The sequence below is a fragment of the Rousettus aegyptiacus genome, unplaced genomic scaffold (assembly GCF_014176215.1).
Source record: "Rousettus aegyptiacus isolate mRouAeg1 unplaced genomic scaffold, mRouAeg1.p scaffold_m13_p_5, whole genome shotgun sequence".
NCBI classification, from domain to species: domain Eukaryota; kingdom Metazoa; phylum Chordata; class Mammalia; order Chiroptera; family Pteropodidae; genus Rousettus; species Rousettus aegyptiacus.
The window spans coordinates 109171760-109189654 of record NW_023416308.1 but is presented as its reverse complement, the minus strand read 5'-3'; the positions used below and the strand labels follow the sequence as shown (position 1 = coordinate 109189654).

At 34.7% G+C, this 17895-nt stretch overlaps 1 protein-coding gene and 1 pseudogene across 2 annotated transcripts in view; both read left to right on the top strand.

Moving 5' to 3' along the window:
• Positions 1-17895, top strand: part of FNBP4 (formin binding protein 4) — a 30448-nt gene that overhangs the window by 3080 nt on the left and 9473 nt on the right. For both annotated transcript variants that reach the window (XM_016146598.2, XM_036220415.1), the window contains exons 3-14: positions 2112-2248; positions 2583-2769; positions 3290-3437; positions 3548-3668; positions 5308-5646; positions 6429-6639; positions 9189-9313; positions 10191-10295; positions 11057-11190; positions 12182-12369; positions 17002-17312; positions 17441-17585. In XM_016146598.2, the coding sequence (XP_016002084.2) occupies positions 2112-2248; positions 2583-2769; positions 3290-3437; positions 3548-3668; positions 5308-5646; positions 6429-6639; positions 9189-9313; positions 10191-10295; positions 11057-11190; positions 12182-12369; positions 17002-17312; positions 17441-17585 (2151 nt within the window). The remainder of the gene's footprint in view (positions 1-2111; positions 2249-2582; positions 2770-3289; positions 3438-3547; positions 3669-5307; positions 5647-6428; positions 6640-9188; positions 9314-10190; positions 10296-11056; positions 11191-12181; positions 12370-17001; positions 17313-17440; positions 17586-17895) is intronic.
• On the top strand, positions 15276-15394 carry LOC118603672 (annotated as a pseudogene).

Below are 17895 nucleotides of genomic sequence, written 5' to 3'. Positions count from 1 at the left end.
TGGTCTTGCTTTCTCTGATTTCAGGTAGCATCATCATCTCAACAGTAGTCTAGGACATGTTCCTGTGAGACTTTAGTTTATTTTTCTAAGGTTAAGCAATTTCACATATTGTAAAAATTTTCCTTTAGTATTCTAAATTCTTGCTTGTTTTTATCAGTGTATAGATTAAATTTTCAGAGATATAGTTAGAACTATATGCATTTCATGACTTGCTTTTATCTTGCTGTTATTCCTTTAACATTACTTTTTGTCCCCTTAGCATAATTTCATGTAATCATATAATGGTCCAATTGTAATATCATAAAATAATATTGCATCTGGTACTGTGCCGTAGTTTACTTTGCCAGTCCCCTATTTGAGAGCATTTTAGTTATTTACAGCTTTTAGTTATGTAAGTAAAGTTACTAGAAGCTTTCTGCAAAAAAAATTTTTTGAATTATTTCTGGGGGTTTTACCCTCAAAGATGAGATTATCTAGCTAAAAGAACCTTAAAGTAGTTCTTGATACCAGATTGTTCTTAAGAAATATTGAATCAATTTATGATGTCTCTGAAAGTATTACATATGCCTCTTTCCCCCAAATACTAGGTTTAATCATTTTTATTTACTTTGCTATTCAATAGTCATTACGTTGTTAGGAGCTTAGAAGAGGTGTGAAAAGCTTTTCTCAGAGCTTTCCACACGTGCTATGGAAAGCTCTGAGAAAAGAAGAATAAGTGGAGCTGACTAAACCTATTGCTTGTGAAACCCTCTCCGAGCATGAGGTATTACCTCTGCTTGGGGAATTTTGTAATCAGAATTCCACACAGCTCACCTGTTGGAACCTTTTACCAAAGGGTATACGTAAAATTAAGGCCAGTGATCTGGACGATTATATCTATGATTGATTCTAAGAATTTTTTATGTAAAAATACGAATTTTCCATCTTCCTCCTCCCCCCCATAAAAACCATCAATGCTGAGTGCCAAAGCGCAGATTTTTTCCATACAGAAATGTCTCCGTTTGTAGCTCTACACCTACGAGGCTATTTACCTCTTGTTCAGAAAACAAGGAAAATTACTGGCATCCTCCAAAACAATAAGAAATAAAATATTTGGTAATTGGAAAATAGAAACACTGTCAAATAGCCACTTCGAATTCTTCTAGTTAATTTTGGAAATTAATATTTAGTGTAAGAACTTATATAGTAAAAAAAAAAAAGGCAAAATTTGTATGACTAAAACATTGAATGTGACTCTTGTGTGACAAATGAAGCAATTTATGTTTACTTTATTGTGAACCCATGAATTCACTTATGGATTTATAGCAAAAGTAGATTTTATTCCCTGATAAATCTGTTCATTTACCAAATATTTAATGAGAACATAGAATGTGCTAGGCACTGGAAAATTTAGTCTTAGTAATAAAGCTAAAAAGTCTAATGAGGCTTTAACATTTTATGTACCTATAATAATGATATATAAAGAGGAAGTGTGTGCTCACTTAATTTGTAACATTAGGGTGGCCACAGGCAATACAAAAGGAAATAGAACACACATGGAAGCTTTAGAGGCCATACCTGATAAGTTTAGGAAGACACTGATAATTGATTCTAGCTGGGCTTTTGGTTTTGTTTTGGTTCATCACTTCTTGTTTGAGGAAAAATCACCCTAGAAGAACTTTGTTTTTAACTTTGGCGATCTCTTTATTTCATCTACTAAACCTTAAGTGGTTTACTTGTTTGAAATGGACACAAATCAACAAACAAGAGTAGAGAGAGAATATGGAGTTGAATAATTGAACATATATTTTGAAAGAAATGTCAAATAGCTGTGCAGATTGGTTTTATTAGCGCTAAGTGCATAATGTAATTTATACCTCTCTGGTATTTCATTGATGATCTATTTTGAGGTTTTGTTCTAATCTGTAAGTAAACTAAATGTGAACTGTTTGGCTAGGGAGCATTTGAGATCTTGCTTCCTGGCAGTTGTCAGCTTGGTGAAATAAAATCTAATAAAAATTCTTTTAAAAAAAATAAACTGTGTGGAACCACATTTTATTTTTTCTCTTGGATGCTACCTAGGGCATATTGGCATTGTTATTAACTAATGTTGTTTACCTTTTTGTTTCTAGGAGGTTTATGCTTACTTGGTGCCTATGCTGACAGTGATGATGAAGAGAGTGATGTTTCAGAAAAAGCAGCACAATCTAAAGAGTCAAATGGAAGCCAGTCAACTGATATTGATAGTACATTGGCCAACTTCCTAGCGGTTAGTGGTGCTTTATTTGGATTTTTCAGTTATTGAAGCCACTTTGGGAATCAGAGCTCGAATAGCCTACTTATCAATCTGTGTTTCTCCATTCTTCTCCCCTATTACCTCATCCTGAATCCTTCCCCTTCTCTTGCCTTCTTCTCTTTGTTAAGGTTGTAAGGAGAAAAATGGAGAATAGAAGGATTTGAGGAATTTGTGTAATTGGAAGAGGAGGTTTTGATTTGAGAAACTAAGAACTGAGCATGTAGGATTTTTTAAAAAGTAATTATCATTTCTTCAGTTTTCTGGTTTTGATGTGGTTAATGCATTTGTAACTGTTATCACTCTAAAGGAGATCGATGCCATAACAGCTCCTCAGCCTGCTGCTCCTGTAGGAGCTTCTGCTCCACCTCCAACTCCTCCTCGACCAGAGCCAAAGGAATCAGCAACATCTGCCCTTTCTTCCACTACTTCAAATGGAACAGACTCAGCCCAGACATCAGGGTGGCAGTATGATACTCAGTGTTCCCTGGCAGGAGGTAAGCTTGATCCTTTGATTTTTAAAGGAATCTAAAGTGCAATCCTTAAAGGCATCTTGGCACTGAGATTCCCAAAGATGAAAGCCCATATGGTTTAGCCCCAGACTTAAGGACTTTCCCTTTTTAAATACATTATTTGGAAAATTTGAGTAGTTACCTCTAAGAACTTCTAGGATATATTTTTATTTTTTGAAAGATAATTGTTTGCCCTTTTAACCAGTGGCATTGTGTCTGATGAATAATTGAAACCATTATTTGAAGGAGCCTTTTGTCTAGCGACAGTTTTGGTTGTCACAAAATGGGGGAGTGTTACTGAATCTGGTGAGTAGAAGCCAGGATACTGCTAAACGCTACATAGGACTGCCCCCCACAACAAAAACTACCCTGCCCAAGTGTTAACAGTGCTAAGGATAAGAAACCTTGTGTTAGATTGTTATGGCATTAGACATAACTTTGGGTATATAAGGTTAGAATTGTGGAGGAATTTGTGCTTCTTAAAATCTGTTTTATTTTCTTCTAGTTGGAATTGAGATGGGAGATTGGCAAGAAGTGTGGGATGAGAACACAGGATGCCATTATTATTGGAACACACAAACAAATGAAGTTACATGGGAATTGCCCCAGTATCTTGCCACCCAGGTTCAGGGAATACAACATTACCAGCCCAGGTAAGAATCGACTTGAAAAAGGAATTATCTAGAAGGAAATTAGCATCTTTATCTTTTGCTGATAACATTTGCCTGCTATTGATCTCGCTAAGCATTTTATTTTTTTAAAGTTCTGTAACAGGTGCTGAAGCTGGTTTTGTGGTAAATACAGACATGTATGCGAAGGAGAAAAATGTTTCTGTTTCCAGTAGTAAAAGTGGACCAGTCATAGCCAAGCGAGAAGTTAAAAAGGTTAGTGTTGTAACTACTTCATTTATTTATTTTCAAATCTAAGGAACTCGAATGTTACTCTGGCACAGGTATAGAAGAAGCCTTCTGTTAATTTACAACACAATTGTGAAATAGGTAACTTCTGTTTCTTAAAGTCTTCCGTAATCTGTTTCTGTTTATTATGTGGCATTTACAACAGTTAATCATTTCAGTGGTTCTTTTAGAGCTTTTGTGTGCCCTCGAGGCTCCCCGGGTCATTGTGAAGGATGTGGGAGCAGTCAGTTAGGCAGAGCTTCAGGTCCCCTTCTCCACTCCTGAATAGCTCTATTTTGAGATTCCACGTAAGTGTAATTGACAGTATATTATTAATTAGTTTTACAACATAGTGATTCACCACGATGTCTAGTTACCATCTGTCATCAAAGTTACTACAATGTTACTGACTGTGTAATATCCCCATGATGTATTTATAACTGAAGTTTATACCTCTTATTTTCCTTCACCTCTCCTACCCCCACAGTCATCAGTTTGTTCTCTGTTTCTATGAGTCTATTTCAGTTTTTTTGTTGGTTTTGACTTCTCACTCAGCCATCCATGTTGTTGCAAATAGCAACATTTCATTCTTTTTTATGGTTAATATTCCCTTATATGCATATACCACATTTTCTTTATCCATTCATCTATCGATGGACACCTAGGGTTGCTTCCATATCTTGGCTATTGTAAATAATGCTACAATGAACATATGAGTGCCTATCTCTTTTCAAATTAGCATTTGCATTTTCTTCGGATAAATACCCAGAAGTGGGATTGCTAGGTTGTATAGTAGTTCTATTTTAATTTTTTGAGGAACCTCCATACTGTTTTCCATAGTGGCTACACCAATTTGCAGTCCCACCTACAGTGTACCAGGGTTCCCTTTTCTCTACATCCTCACAGTACTTGTTATTGATCTTTTGAGAATAGCCATTCTGACATGTGAAGTTTCTTTTTTTAATAAAAAGATTAGCTACCTTAACAAAAACTACTAGTGAAACTTGAGCATTTCTGTAGCCTCATCAGTAAGAAAAGTAAGTTGTATTCTACAGTGTATGAGCAATTTTCATTTATCTTGAATTTTCAGATGATGGGGGTTATATTAGAAAGTACTTTTAGAATAATTTAATCTTTATAACTCCAGGAGGAAGGTAGAATAAGTATCCCAATGTGGGAAATAAACACTTTAAATATAATCACATTTTATTTTAGAAATATTTCATTTTTCTCTGTTACTTTCAAAGTATAAATGTGAGGTTACCTAATCATTCAGAAGAGGAAGGCAAAGATTTATCTAGTCATGTAGTGTTGACAAGACTCTGATCTTTAAATCTGCCTGTGCTTCTTACTAGTTCATCTTTTGACATATGGAGAATGGGATGAGGATGTGTTTGAGTCGCACCCACAGTTAGCATCTAGTTACACTGCTTTTCTAAAGTAGCACTGTTTCCATTATATATACGTAAGAAAAATGTACAAAAGTTTGCTAATCTTTTGGGAATTGGTTTTTAAGAATAGCCGATGACCGAAAAATACAGACACATGAAAGTGTTAGCTTCTTAACAAATATATACTGAAGTGAGATTTCTTTGAAAATTAAGTGAGATTATTTTATTCTTTGTAGGAAGTAAATGAAGGCATTCAGGCTCTCTCAAATAATGAGGAAGAGAAGAAAGGGGTGGCAGCATCACTGCTTGCTCCTTTATTGCCAGAGGGAATAAAAGAGGAAGAAGAGAGATGGAGAAGAAAAGTAATTTGTAAAGAAGTAGAGCCAGTTTCAGAAGTGAAAGAAACAAGTACAACAGAAGAAGCAGCAACAATAGTCAAGCCACAGGAAATTGTATTGGACAATATAGAAGACCCTTCTCAGGAGGATCTTTGCAGTGTCGTTCAATCTGGAGAAAGTGAAGAGGAAGAAGAGCAAGATACCCTTGAGCTAGAACTAGTTTTGGAAAGGAAAAAAGTAAGTATTCAAAGTTTTAAGTACATTTTCTTTCCTCAGTACTGTCACACTCTGGGATCATTGTCCTCAATTTGTACAGCACAATTGGGATTTTGTTTTTCTTACCCTTTCATCTAGATGTGATTTAAGTATTTGCAATAAAATCTTGAGCAATGGACTTGTAGTTCTTTTGGTCCCTAATGATGCTTTTGGTAGTTAACAACCAATAAAGACTGACATTGTTCTGATTTAAGGATAGATACATTGAGGAACGTCCTTGCTATAAGTATATGTCGATTCCATTTATCAGCCATAACATTGCTTGGATAGTTAAATGGGCCTTGTAAGATAAGAGGAACCCATAATTTCATGCTTTCCTTTTATAAAAGATAAAAGCACCATTTAAAAGAAAGTGGTCCATAGGAAACTTCCCTGAAAAAGTTGATTTTTACATGTTTTCTTGGAACAGCCCTGATTTTCTTGAAAGTTTCATTTGCTGCCTTGAGTATGAAGCAAATTTTTTACAGTTGTATAACAGTATTATCTCCTTGAAGCTGTGGAGAGGGATTAGCTAAGTTAAGCTTTATCCGCTGTGTGCACATACTGAAAAATTTGTCTGTTAGTGGATCTCTAGAACTTACCTTCTTCAAATTGAAAATGGAACATAGAAAAATGTATTAAATCCTTCCTGTTTTTGAAAGACTTAAATTCTGAGAACACATGGCTGTATTACCCTCGCTATGCACAGACTCAAACGTTAAACAGTTAATGACACTCTAACTTTATTTTCATGTTCGTTGTAGGCAGAGTTGCGAGCCTTGGAGGAAGGAGATGGCAGTGTGTCAGGGTCTAGTCCCTGTTCTGATAGCAGCCAGCCAGCATCTCAAGATGGGATGCGTAGACTTATGTCTAAAAAAGGGAAATGGAAAATGTTTGTTCGAGCTACCAGTCCAGAGTCTACCAGCCGGAGTTCTAGCAAAACTGGACGGGAGACTCCAGAAAATGGAGAAACTGGTAATTCATGCTTTATATTAAACTTCAGAGGTGTAAGATATAGGGAAGAAATTCTTGTTTTACAGTTTTTTGTTCCCTCTTCAAAAAGAAAGACAGCACTTTTACCCTTTTACCGAAATGCTGTGAAGGAAGCTTCCTTTTACTTCACTTTTTCCTGCCCCATCTCTAATGGAAGTGTATGATTCTGAAAGGCAGGCATTCATTGGGTTGCATATTCACTACTGATTGGGAGGTTATTTCTCCCTAAAAAACAGAAAAACAAGATTGACTCCCCCACCTTTTTTTTTTTAATCTCTTGCACAATAGTTGTCTTGATCTGTATAAAGACCGTGGCTCTGCTTATTTAGCTCACTATTTCCAATTGATAAGCAAGGCAGGCAAGCCCAGCTTCATCTCTGCTCTTTGTACAAGTTGCCCAGACTCTGGTTGGCTGTGTAGTTTGGTCCTGTCATGAGGAACCAAGTTATTTTCATTCAGGGTAATGTAGAAGAGACACTGCTGCATTTTTTCCGGTCTATTATCAGAACTAATTTTTGACTCTTCATTTGGTCCTAATTCTGTAGTAGAAAGTTGGCAACCAATAAGATTTGAACACCAAACCTTAGTTGAGTATATCTAGCAGAAGCTACCTTACAGGTTGTGTTTAAAAAACAGCACATAAAAATACAAGCAATAAATGGAAACATCTTTGTTAGAATTTTCTTTTTTTCTATCAACAGTATAAAAGAATATGAGTAGAATTCTACAAGTCCACCTTCTTCTTTTCCCTTTTCTCATTCCCTACCCCTAAGGTTCATTTTCTCTGTCCTTTTATCTACATATATCTTTTTAGAGCTTTTCCTCTCTTTACTTAAGTACATCTGCACATGTAAATTTTACCATTGATGAAATTAACCATATGGATTGTCAGGCAAAATAATTTTTTCATTTAACAAAGCTTGCAAATTATTGTTTTTAACCACTGAATGGTATAGATGTCTTCATTTAACTCTTTCCCCATTGATGGACATTTAAATTGTGTTCATGTTTCACTCTTATAAAGACAGTAGGTTAATAAGTTATCAGGGCTTCTTTAACAAATAACATTTATATTATTCAAAAATCTACAACCCATTCCAGTGTCCATCAAAGGTAGAATGGATAGCAGGGTATTTCTTGCTAGTAAATTCTAAATAATGAAAAATGAATGATGCATAGTTATATGGCTTAATCTCAGAAACAATAATGTTGAATAAAAAGAGCCGTAGAAGAATGCATATGTTAATATTCTATATATATAAGTTGGAAAATAGGGAGAAATACTGTGTTTAAAGGTCAATGCATGATGGAACTAAAAGGTACTTATTACTAATAACCATCAGGGTAGAAGTTATGTCTGGTGTGGATGAATGTTAGGGCAGAAAGGTACAGGGAGATTCAAAGGTTCTAATAGTTTTGTGTTAAGCTGGGTTGTAGTTCCTTGAGTGTTCATTTTATTTCTTTAAACTACATTATATGCATTTATGATACTTCACACATATTTATTACATTTCATAATAAAAATAATGCTGTAATAAAATATCCTGGTACCTACTTCTTTGTGCATATTTTAGTATCACTATAGTATAGATTCTTAGTGGTGTATTGCTAGGTCAGGGGGTGTGCATCTTAATTTGATAGATCCTTTCTAATTGTCCTCTAAATTATCCAAGTTTTAGAGCACTAATGGTGCTCTAAGGTATAATTTTTTATACCTGCCACCAAATGCAAGATGTCTAATATATAATTAATTACAAACTAGTAAGTAAAGTAGAAAGATTTGGTTTCAGACAATTCGAAAATGCCAAAGAAACATTATTGATCAAGGAAGAAGAGAGCAAAGCCATTATATGATAAGGTTAAGTACTTAATATAAAATTCTTAGCCTAATAAAATCTGTGAACCTTATGACAGAATGATTCACATTGTATTCACATGGTGATTAGTATGGTAAGCAGGTGTTACAAAGGAAGCATAACAAAAAGAGTTTTTATCTTCTACTCCATTCAAGTTGGTGGTTGGTGGTAAACCTATTCTCTTTTGGAGATTCCCACTACCTACAAACAACCAGAAAAGTAAGTAGGTTGGTCCAACGTAGATTGTCTGCAGGTCTTAACTAGTTTAGGAAAGGAATTATCAGGTAGTTTTAAATGCTCTGACTTTTAAAGCCTTTTTTTTCAAAACCCACTTGGTAAAGAACTTTTATATATCCCAAGTTTGAGGCCTAGTTTTTATAAGTAATTGAAGCTATGGTATTATGGAACAGAGGATTAGAAAAGATTAATAAAGGACAAACTACAGAATAACATAGTAAAACAAAGTTTTATTCATAGACTCATTTTAAGAAAGGTGATTATTAATAAAGTTTTTTAGCTTTATAAAGACAGGGCTTCTTTAACAAGTAGCAAACATAGGCAACAGAGAGAAATTTAACCTTTTTCAGATCTCTCTGCTACAGCAGTAAAAAAATGTAAGTGGGGCCCTGTTGGTATCAGTCCTTTTGATTTGATTTCACATGTTTTCTTTTGCAGCAAATGGTGCTGAAAATTCAGAAAAAATAGATGAGAATTCAGACAAAGAGATGGAAGTAGAAGAATCTCCAGAGAAGATGAAAGGACAAACAGCACCTAAAGTAGAAGAAGAACAGGATTTAAAAGTATATATACATATTACTTAATGCAACTTGACCAATATTTTTAAATTGACTAACCATTAAACTGCCTTCTACTAGCGAGTAGTAAAAGTAATCTTTACTATCTCCAAATATAAATAACTTACTTGATTACGTGGAAAGATCATATGTAAGGCTGAGATAAGGAATTATAAGACTGACTTGGTATAAAATAATTATCTAAAAATGAATTCTAAATGTGTAATTACTTTGTTAAAAGTAAGTCCTTATTGGAAAGCAATAGCTTATCAAATAACAGACTTCTCTAGTTTGGAAGTATTAAAGAAACTAAAAGTCATAAATTTAATTCCAGTATGAACTACATGTCCTTAGACAAAGGCAAATTTGGTTCCATTTCACTTCTGTTTTTAAGAACATGTGAATTAGAACACATGAGTATGTGGCTGTTTAAGGATGGTGATCTGTTGGGAAAACCACATAGCATGTTCTATTGATTTGAGAAAGTTTATTCAGTTATTAGCTAGTATACAACCATGAGAATGGACTGGGAGAACTAATACTGTTCAGTATATGGCTAATATAAGTAGTAATGGATAAATGATAATTTGAATAATATTAGGAATTCTATCATTTAGAACAAGCTGTTGAATTTCATCTTTTGTTAGAATAGATATACTTTTAATTTCTCTAGACCTGTCATTCATCACTTTGTTATGTGAATTATTTTATTGGAATCTAGAATCTTCTGTGTAACTATTTGGAGTAAGCTATTTGATAAAGGCTGTATAATTTACAGGCAGAATCATTTTTCTAGTATCTATAACAATAAGAGATTTTACATGATACAGAAAGTAGCACTCATTCTATTTTTATTTTAACATTTTTCTTTCTCACGTTTCAGTTTCAGATTGGAGAACTGGCGAATACCCTGACAAGTAAATTTGAATTTTTAGGAATTAACAGACAGTCCATCTCCAACTTTCATGTGCTGCTCTTACAGACTGAGGTAATTTAGCCATTTTTGGTATAAATAGTATGTTTGAATGAATGCTGTATGTGTGAGGAAATTTAAATGTTTACCCTTGTTGCATGTTTGAAGCACCAAACCAGGAAATAAAACTATGTATTAGCCAAAGCAAAATATAATTACAGAGATAAATCCTGAGAGTTGATATATAATGTCGATACTTAAACTTACCACCTTCAGTAGGCATATATATTTTATTAAATTTATTGGGGTAACTGGTTAATATAAATTTCAGGTGTACAACTTAATAGGCATATATTTTAATACAGATTTTTTTTCTAATATATTAAAATTCTATTATTAATGATCAGCTGAGGCCATATAATGGTAAAAGTACTTCATAAGTGTTAAAGCATTAGAAATCTTTTTAAAAAGAAAAGTTCTTAGTCCTATTTGTAACCAATATACTAACAGAATTGCAGAGTGGGATTAGGTAAGGAAGTTCTGTAGGAAGCTGGCTGATTTCCCTAAAAAACTGAACCTCTGAGTCTGGTTAATAACATTACTGAACTGAATGAACTGTCTACCCACATTGAAGGTAAAATTACTGGGGAACCAATCTTCATATAGTCTAAAGGGGAAAGCAAAACTGAAACTCATTTTGCATTGTTGGAGAGTTGACAGTGTAAAAATATACTGGGAATCCAGTCTCATTTTTCAAAATCTACAGAGCAAACAAGATTCTTTATGAAATTAAGATGGGATTTCTTTAAAACTAATTGGCTGTTTGTTGATCTTAGACTCGGATTGCAGACTGGCGGGAAGGGGCTCTTAATGGAAACTACCTTAAACGAAAACTTCAGGATGCAGCAGAACAACTAAAACAGTATGAAATAAACGCCACTCCTAAAGGCTGGTCCTGCCACTGGGACAGGTACGCACTCTTCTCCCCTTTTCACCTTTCACCTTTGACATCTCAAACATGATTTGTGATCACCACCACCTGACAACATGACAGCCTGTCTGGAGACTGAGAGCAGCTGCAGTTAGCGGTGCTTGGCAGGCAAAGCACCGCAAGCCCTTACAGAGTTTGGGCCAGCCACGCGTTGGAGAAACAAAAAACAATGTTTAAAGTGTTCCATGTAACGGATTTTTTTCCAAGATTGGACAAAGCTGGTTTTTACTCTCCAGAGTGTTGCACGGAGTAGGGCGGGCTTGGGGGTTAAGCGCATGCGAGAGCTCTGTGCGCTTTACAGGACCTCTGGAAGCAACTACTCCTGATTAACCTCGGTGAAGTTAAGGAAAGCTTCGTGGCTGAAGATGTGAATGAAGAACAAGATTACTATCTTCGGCCAGCAGGTCAGATGAAAACATTTCTTTTTATATTTGGCTTTTCTTGATTTTTTTTTCGTTATTTGAAATCTTTGCTCTTTTATTTTTCAGCTCCCAGATCCTCTCCCTCTCTTTAGCTTTCACTGTGTTTGATATCAAGAGTATGAAATGTGAATTCCACGGTCCAAGAGGGGAAGAGTCACCTTTCGCAAACTTCGTTGTTCTCTTCTTTGGAAGGGAAATTAGTGTTCTAGGAAATTGAGTCCCTCCGTTAATGAAACTTGAAACCCTGTTAAGCATTGGCCAAAAAAAAAAAAAACAATAAGATGTGAGAGGTGTTTTCTAAGTCATCTGTTGGAGTGAGAGGGCTCAGGGCTGTATTCACAGAGCTGCTGGCAGTGCAAATAGCTTTGAATTATCCTTGGTTCTCCATCTTCAAATGTCAAAGCTCTTTGTTGCCTTTGTGAATAGCAGTCCATTAAGAAGAGGTTCGTCCCTGTGAGAGCAGACTGCTGTCCTGGGACAGGACCAAATGGAAGTGTCTTTGTAGGAGAATGGGTCTTAAAACATGTGTTTTCTTTCTTGTAATTTAGGGATCATAGACGATATTTCTATGTAAACGAACAGTCGGGCGAATCTCAGTGGGAGTTCCCAGATGGTGAGGAAGAGGAGGAAGAAAGCCAAGCACAAGAAAGTAGAGACGAGACTCTTCCTAAACAGACCTTGAAAGACAAAACTGGCACCGATTCACATTCTACAGAATCCTCTGAGAATTCCACAGGTGGGAGAATTTACTCTGTACTAATTGCAGAGAAATGTTTTTAGAGAAAAAAGACATATTAATTAATGTTATAAAAAAAGAAAAAACTTTAAACCATGACATAAATTTCTGGTTAAAAAATAGTGGCTCTACCTAAAAAAAGAATTTAGAAGTTATACTGAAGAAACTAAGGTAGTGACTAGTTGGAAATCAACATAATGTTGATACCAGTCTCTGCTAAAAATCAAATGATGACCCAATATATTTTGATTTTTAAAAGATTTTTCTATAACCAGTCATTCTGCATACAAAGCAGAATTTCTAATAACAGATTTCTAATAACAGAAATCTTAATTAATACTTAAGAATTAGATAGTTGAATTGTCAATACATCTTGAGTGATACTGTGAGATTTGTTTCACCTTTCTGTAGAAATCTATTGATATTGCAACCTCATTTTTCAACTCCACTTATAAGAAGTCTTATAAGAAGTCTTATAAGAAGCATGATTGCTACAAATCAGAATGATCTGAAGAAATGCAGTGAAACTAAGATCATATTTATTTCAGAGAAGCAAAATAATTGATCATTGCAAACAGCCAACAATATTCTTGTGTAAAACAATCAGAATGGCTCAACCCATTTAAAGCACTTTAGTTATATACAGTAAGTCCTCACTTAATATCTTCAATAGATTCTGTGACTTTAAGCAAAACAGTGTATAACGAAACCAGTTTTACCACAGGCTAAGTAAGAATTACGTTACAAACTAGTTATGTTCTTACAGCATCTCATTAACGTTATTTAGAACGTTAATCAAGGACCTGTACCTTTAGAAAGGGGCTTTTATAGCTCCTCAGTTAACTCTGAGAATCTGATAGTTCTTTGAGAGCCATGGCTTGATCTTCACTTTATGGAAAAGGATTCATTTTTTTTCCTCTTAAGTCCATCTTGGAATGACAAAAATAAGTGAATAATGAAGCATAGTCAGAAGACTATGATTAACAACCTTTTGATCTAAAAAAAGGTATCTATTAAAATGATGACATATGAAAGCAAGAGTCTATGGAGCAGTTTCTAAAGTAATAAACCTTTGAAGATAAAAAGACATGGAATTTGTGGTAAGATAGGGAGTAAAGAGCTAAATTCTTTTGTCCTCTTATCAAAAATGATGCCTTGTACCATATTGGTTCTCTGATCCCAGTACAAAAATTCTGATAATGTACCAAGTGAAACTTGTAATGATTTTAACTTCTTAAATAGCCTAGGAATTGTTAACTGATCACTCTAAATAAAAAGCCACGTATGACTGCAGTGATAATTTTATAGCATACCAAAAGGATGGTTTTATTTACTTCATATTTCAGAAGTTTATTTTCTCAAGTTACAGGGTATTAACTATTTTCACAAAGATAACTTATTTTTTTCCCTGTTCTTTTGGTAGCAATGATAGATATTTCTAGTAAGTTGGTTTTATTGTTTGCTTTTTAGTGGTTAGTGAACTGAAGAGGCTTGATGGTGGTTTTGGGTAGGTGATTCCACTCTTGACCACTGTCTAATGTTCCTTTCTTGTATGTTCCAAAGCTGAATATTCTAGAATTACCAACTCTAAGTGTTCTGTGATCACCTTAGTTAAATATTAAGTTATTGGCTCCTTTCATTGATGATACACACAGTTGGTACTGTCTGGTAAAGTAAAGACCTTGAGACATTCTTATCTGATGATTAAAACAAACGTAGTTATGCTACAGAAAAAAGCCCTTGATAAACCAGCTCATATTCTTCAGCCTCTTAATTGAAAGCCACTAAAACCACCTGATAAACTTGATCTAAATAAAATCCAAATTTGTACTTAGGTCTTTGGGCTTCAAGAGCAATTCCAATCACTATTTTAAACCTATAAAGAAAGTTGATATAATATATGCTTTTCATCAGCCTAGCAGTGGTTAAGACCACTTTTTAAAGAAGAAAAATGACTGCATTATGAGGAGCAAGGAAGTTCCAGAGTTCTGTTTATACAAATTCTTATTTATTGTTTAGTTTTTTAATTTAATATGTTTTTAAAGATGAGTGATCTTTCAAGATACCCAGTATATTTGTCTGTCTTACTGGGCTTGTCACTTGGATAAATTTAACTGCTTTTCAAAAAAAGTCTATATAGAATCTATTATTTATATAATAACTTTTTGCTTTAAATTGCTAAACCAGCCTCTTGACTCTTTAAGCAAAATTTTGGGAAGAATACAGGAACCTACTATAAATAGAAATAAAGATGTCCTTAAACTCATAGTTTTAAAATCTATTAGCACACAATAAAAGCTATTTATACCATTTTACTCTCTCCTTGAACTTCAAACTAAATGTTCTCCTAAATGGTTGAATATACCAATGGGGTTAAATTTAGAAGTAAAGAAAAGCAACATAATAGTGATGTCTACGGATATTCAGACTACAATTTCTTGAAGTTTTTCATATTTAAGCTAAAGGAAATAATTATGAATATTAAGACACAGCTTTTATGTTTTGAGTTACTGTAGTTTTTGGTTCAGATATTAACTCTAAAGTGCTCCTTATTTGCTGCTAAATTTATTAAGTCCAGTTTATCACATTTAGCTTTGATGGAGGTTGTAAACCACATTATTAGTCTTGAACCTGCTGTGTTTCCTTGAGTTCTTCTGCATAGCAACATATTACCATCGTAATTGTCTCTAGTGCATTATGCTTCTAGTTGTGAAATCTACCAATATATAAAATTTGACATTTTAATTTACTGACACATTGTGGCTGTTTAGTAGAGGAAGTTTAATTTAAGATATTAATCTCCATTGTTTATTACCTTCGTTCTGAGGTAATCTCGATATACTGTTATGTAATGTAATAGACTGCATGGTCTTACCCAGACTTTATTTGTCTAAAGGTTGTTGTGTTATTACAGCCTTGCCACCCTGAATGTGCCTGATCTTGTCTGATCTTAGAAGCTAAGCAGGGTCAGGCCTGATTAGTACTTGGAAGGGAGACCACCTAGGAATGCCAGGTGCTGTAGGTGTTCAAAATAAAATAAAAATAAAAAGTTATTGTGTAAATTCATATTTTATATGATCAAATACAAAAGTTAAATGATACATTTGAAGTCTTATCTAGAAAACTGCATTCCTGTTTTCTGGTGAATTTTTTCAGTGCTCTTTTCCTTAGTAGTAAAGAACTCAAAATTTAACAACAGTAACCAACCATGTGAATCATGTTCTTAAAGTCTTTTACATAATGTATCATTTATCTGTTTCATGAAAAGCTATTTTAAAAGCCAAATGTTTCATGGTCACTTCAGTTTTACCTTGTCGAGTGCCAGTGTGGTGTGTTTTGAGCAAAGTAAAGTAGAAGGCCTTATCCTTGTCCCGGAGCCTTTTATAGATACAACTCTTATCTAATCCACCGCTTTTGACCGTGAAATTTAACAGGTGGCTGCATCTGGATCTCTACTCCATGAAAAGTGAGATTTATTTGACCAAAATTTCTAAAGCTCTTGGACTCCTGATATTTCACCAGAACATCTTGGTAAAATAGCACTAGACTAGAAGTCATACCTGGCCACTAAGAGCTGTTTGATCTTGGGCAAGTTATCTCCCTCCTGGGTTTCACTACCTTTAAAATGAGAGAGTTAAACTAGATGATTTCTCATGTCTCTTCTACTCCTAAATTCTATGGTTTTTAGGGAGAAAAACCCCTTCAGCATTCCTGGGATATATACCTAATAGTCCCATATATTGTGAAACTTCCCTATTGACGATAAAGAGGGATGGGGAAGGCTACAAGTAAGTATATCCTCCTATTTTCTCTAATCCTTAAAGCTTTTCCCAGCAGAAAAGGAATAGAATTAACTGTGGCTTTTGCAAAATAGAGGAAAGTTGATCCCAGAACTTGTCAGTTGTAATTTCATAACTCAGATTTCAACAGCAATTTCAAATCCTCTGCATCTTCTAACACCTCTTGTGGGTGTCTTATCGTTTACCTTGAAGATTTGGTTCTCCTAAATTTTCCTTTTCTCATTACAGAAATAAATTACACTCCCTGATTTGTGTTGCTATGATTTATCAGATGAATGTAATTCACACAAAGGTGCGAAGGAATGACAATAGCACCTTGCAAATGGATTTTTAAATTTTAGTAACCCAAATTAATTAAAATAGGTTGAATTTGTGTGTTTAGAATAAGTATTTCTCTGGGTTATCCTTATTTAGCTCGCTGAAAAATAAAATACATGGAATTAGTATTGCAAATGCACATCATTCACTCCCCTCGTCACGTTTAATGACACAGTGTTTTACCTTCTATTCTGTATGTTAAAACTGAATGTAGGTTCAGATGACCAAATTTCTCATTGGGTTGATGTGATGTGCTTCATTTACTCATCCATAAATCTAGACCCAAAGAACAAGACTAGTATTTCATAGCTGGAGTGAGTACTAACATGAGGTTTATAAGTTTATCTTTCCATGGAAACCATTTTTGAATTGAGTTATTTAATATTTCAGTGACCTCAATGTAGAATAGATCTGTGTATTAGATTTGATCTCACCAAGCAATTGAACATTTCTGTAAATATAAACCATGGAGTTTTTGTCTTGCTTTTTCCCTGACTCCTGTTTGTTTTCATAGGTTCTCTTTGTAAAGAGTCTTTTTCTGGCCAAGTTTCTTCTTCATCACTCATGCCACTTACTCCATTTTGGACCCTCCTTCAGTCAAATGTGCCTGTGCTTCAACCTCCATTACCTTTGGAAATGCCACCACCCCCACCTCCACCCCCAGAATCTCCTCCACCTCCTCCCCCTCCCCCGCCTCCTGTGGAAGATGGCGAGATCCAGGAGGTAGAGATGGAGGATGAGGGAAGTGAGGAGCCTCCTGCCCCAGGAACGGAGGAGGATACTCCACTGAAACCCTCTACGCAAACCACAGTTGTAACTAGCCAGGTGAGAAATGCCATTTGGCACTCTGCAGAGTTTTTGGGGACCAAGACATGATTAACACCATGTTTTATTTTAGAAGAGAATGTTTAACCAGGACCTCTAGCCACTGACTAGAATCTTTTGTGTTTCAGAGTTCAGTCGATTCTACCGTCTCTAGTTCTCCTTCCACTAAAGCGATAAAGAGAAAAGCTACAGAAATTAATACTGCAGTAGTTCAAAGGTCAGCTACCATTGGTAGTTCTCCGGTCCTCTACAGCCAGTCAGCTATAGCTACAGGTAAGCACTGTGATTAAAATGTGTTTTCCTCAATAGATAAATCTTTGTTTCCAGACTGGAAATTAATGTGAAAAGACTTTTCATTATAAAACTATATACATTTCAGTTACTAAATAGTTCAGTTCAGTTACTAAACTGTTTGGCATGTATCCTTCCAGGTTTTCTGTACATTTCCATCAGTGATTTTGACGCTTAAGTACTTTAATACTAAAGTATTCAGAAATTAATAACTTTACTACTAGAAAATATAGCTATATTTTTTGAGGAAAAGGTATATTATTTTGTAGGTGATTAAAGGAAAGTCTTCAAT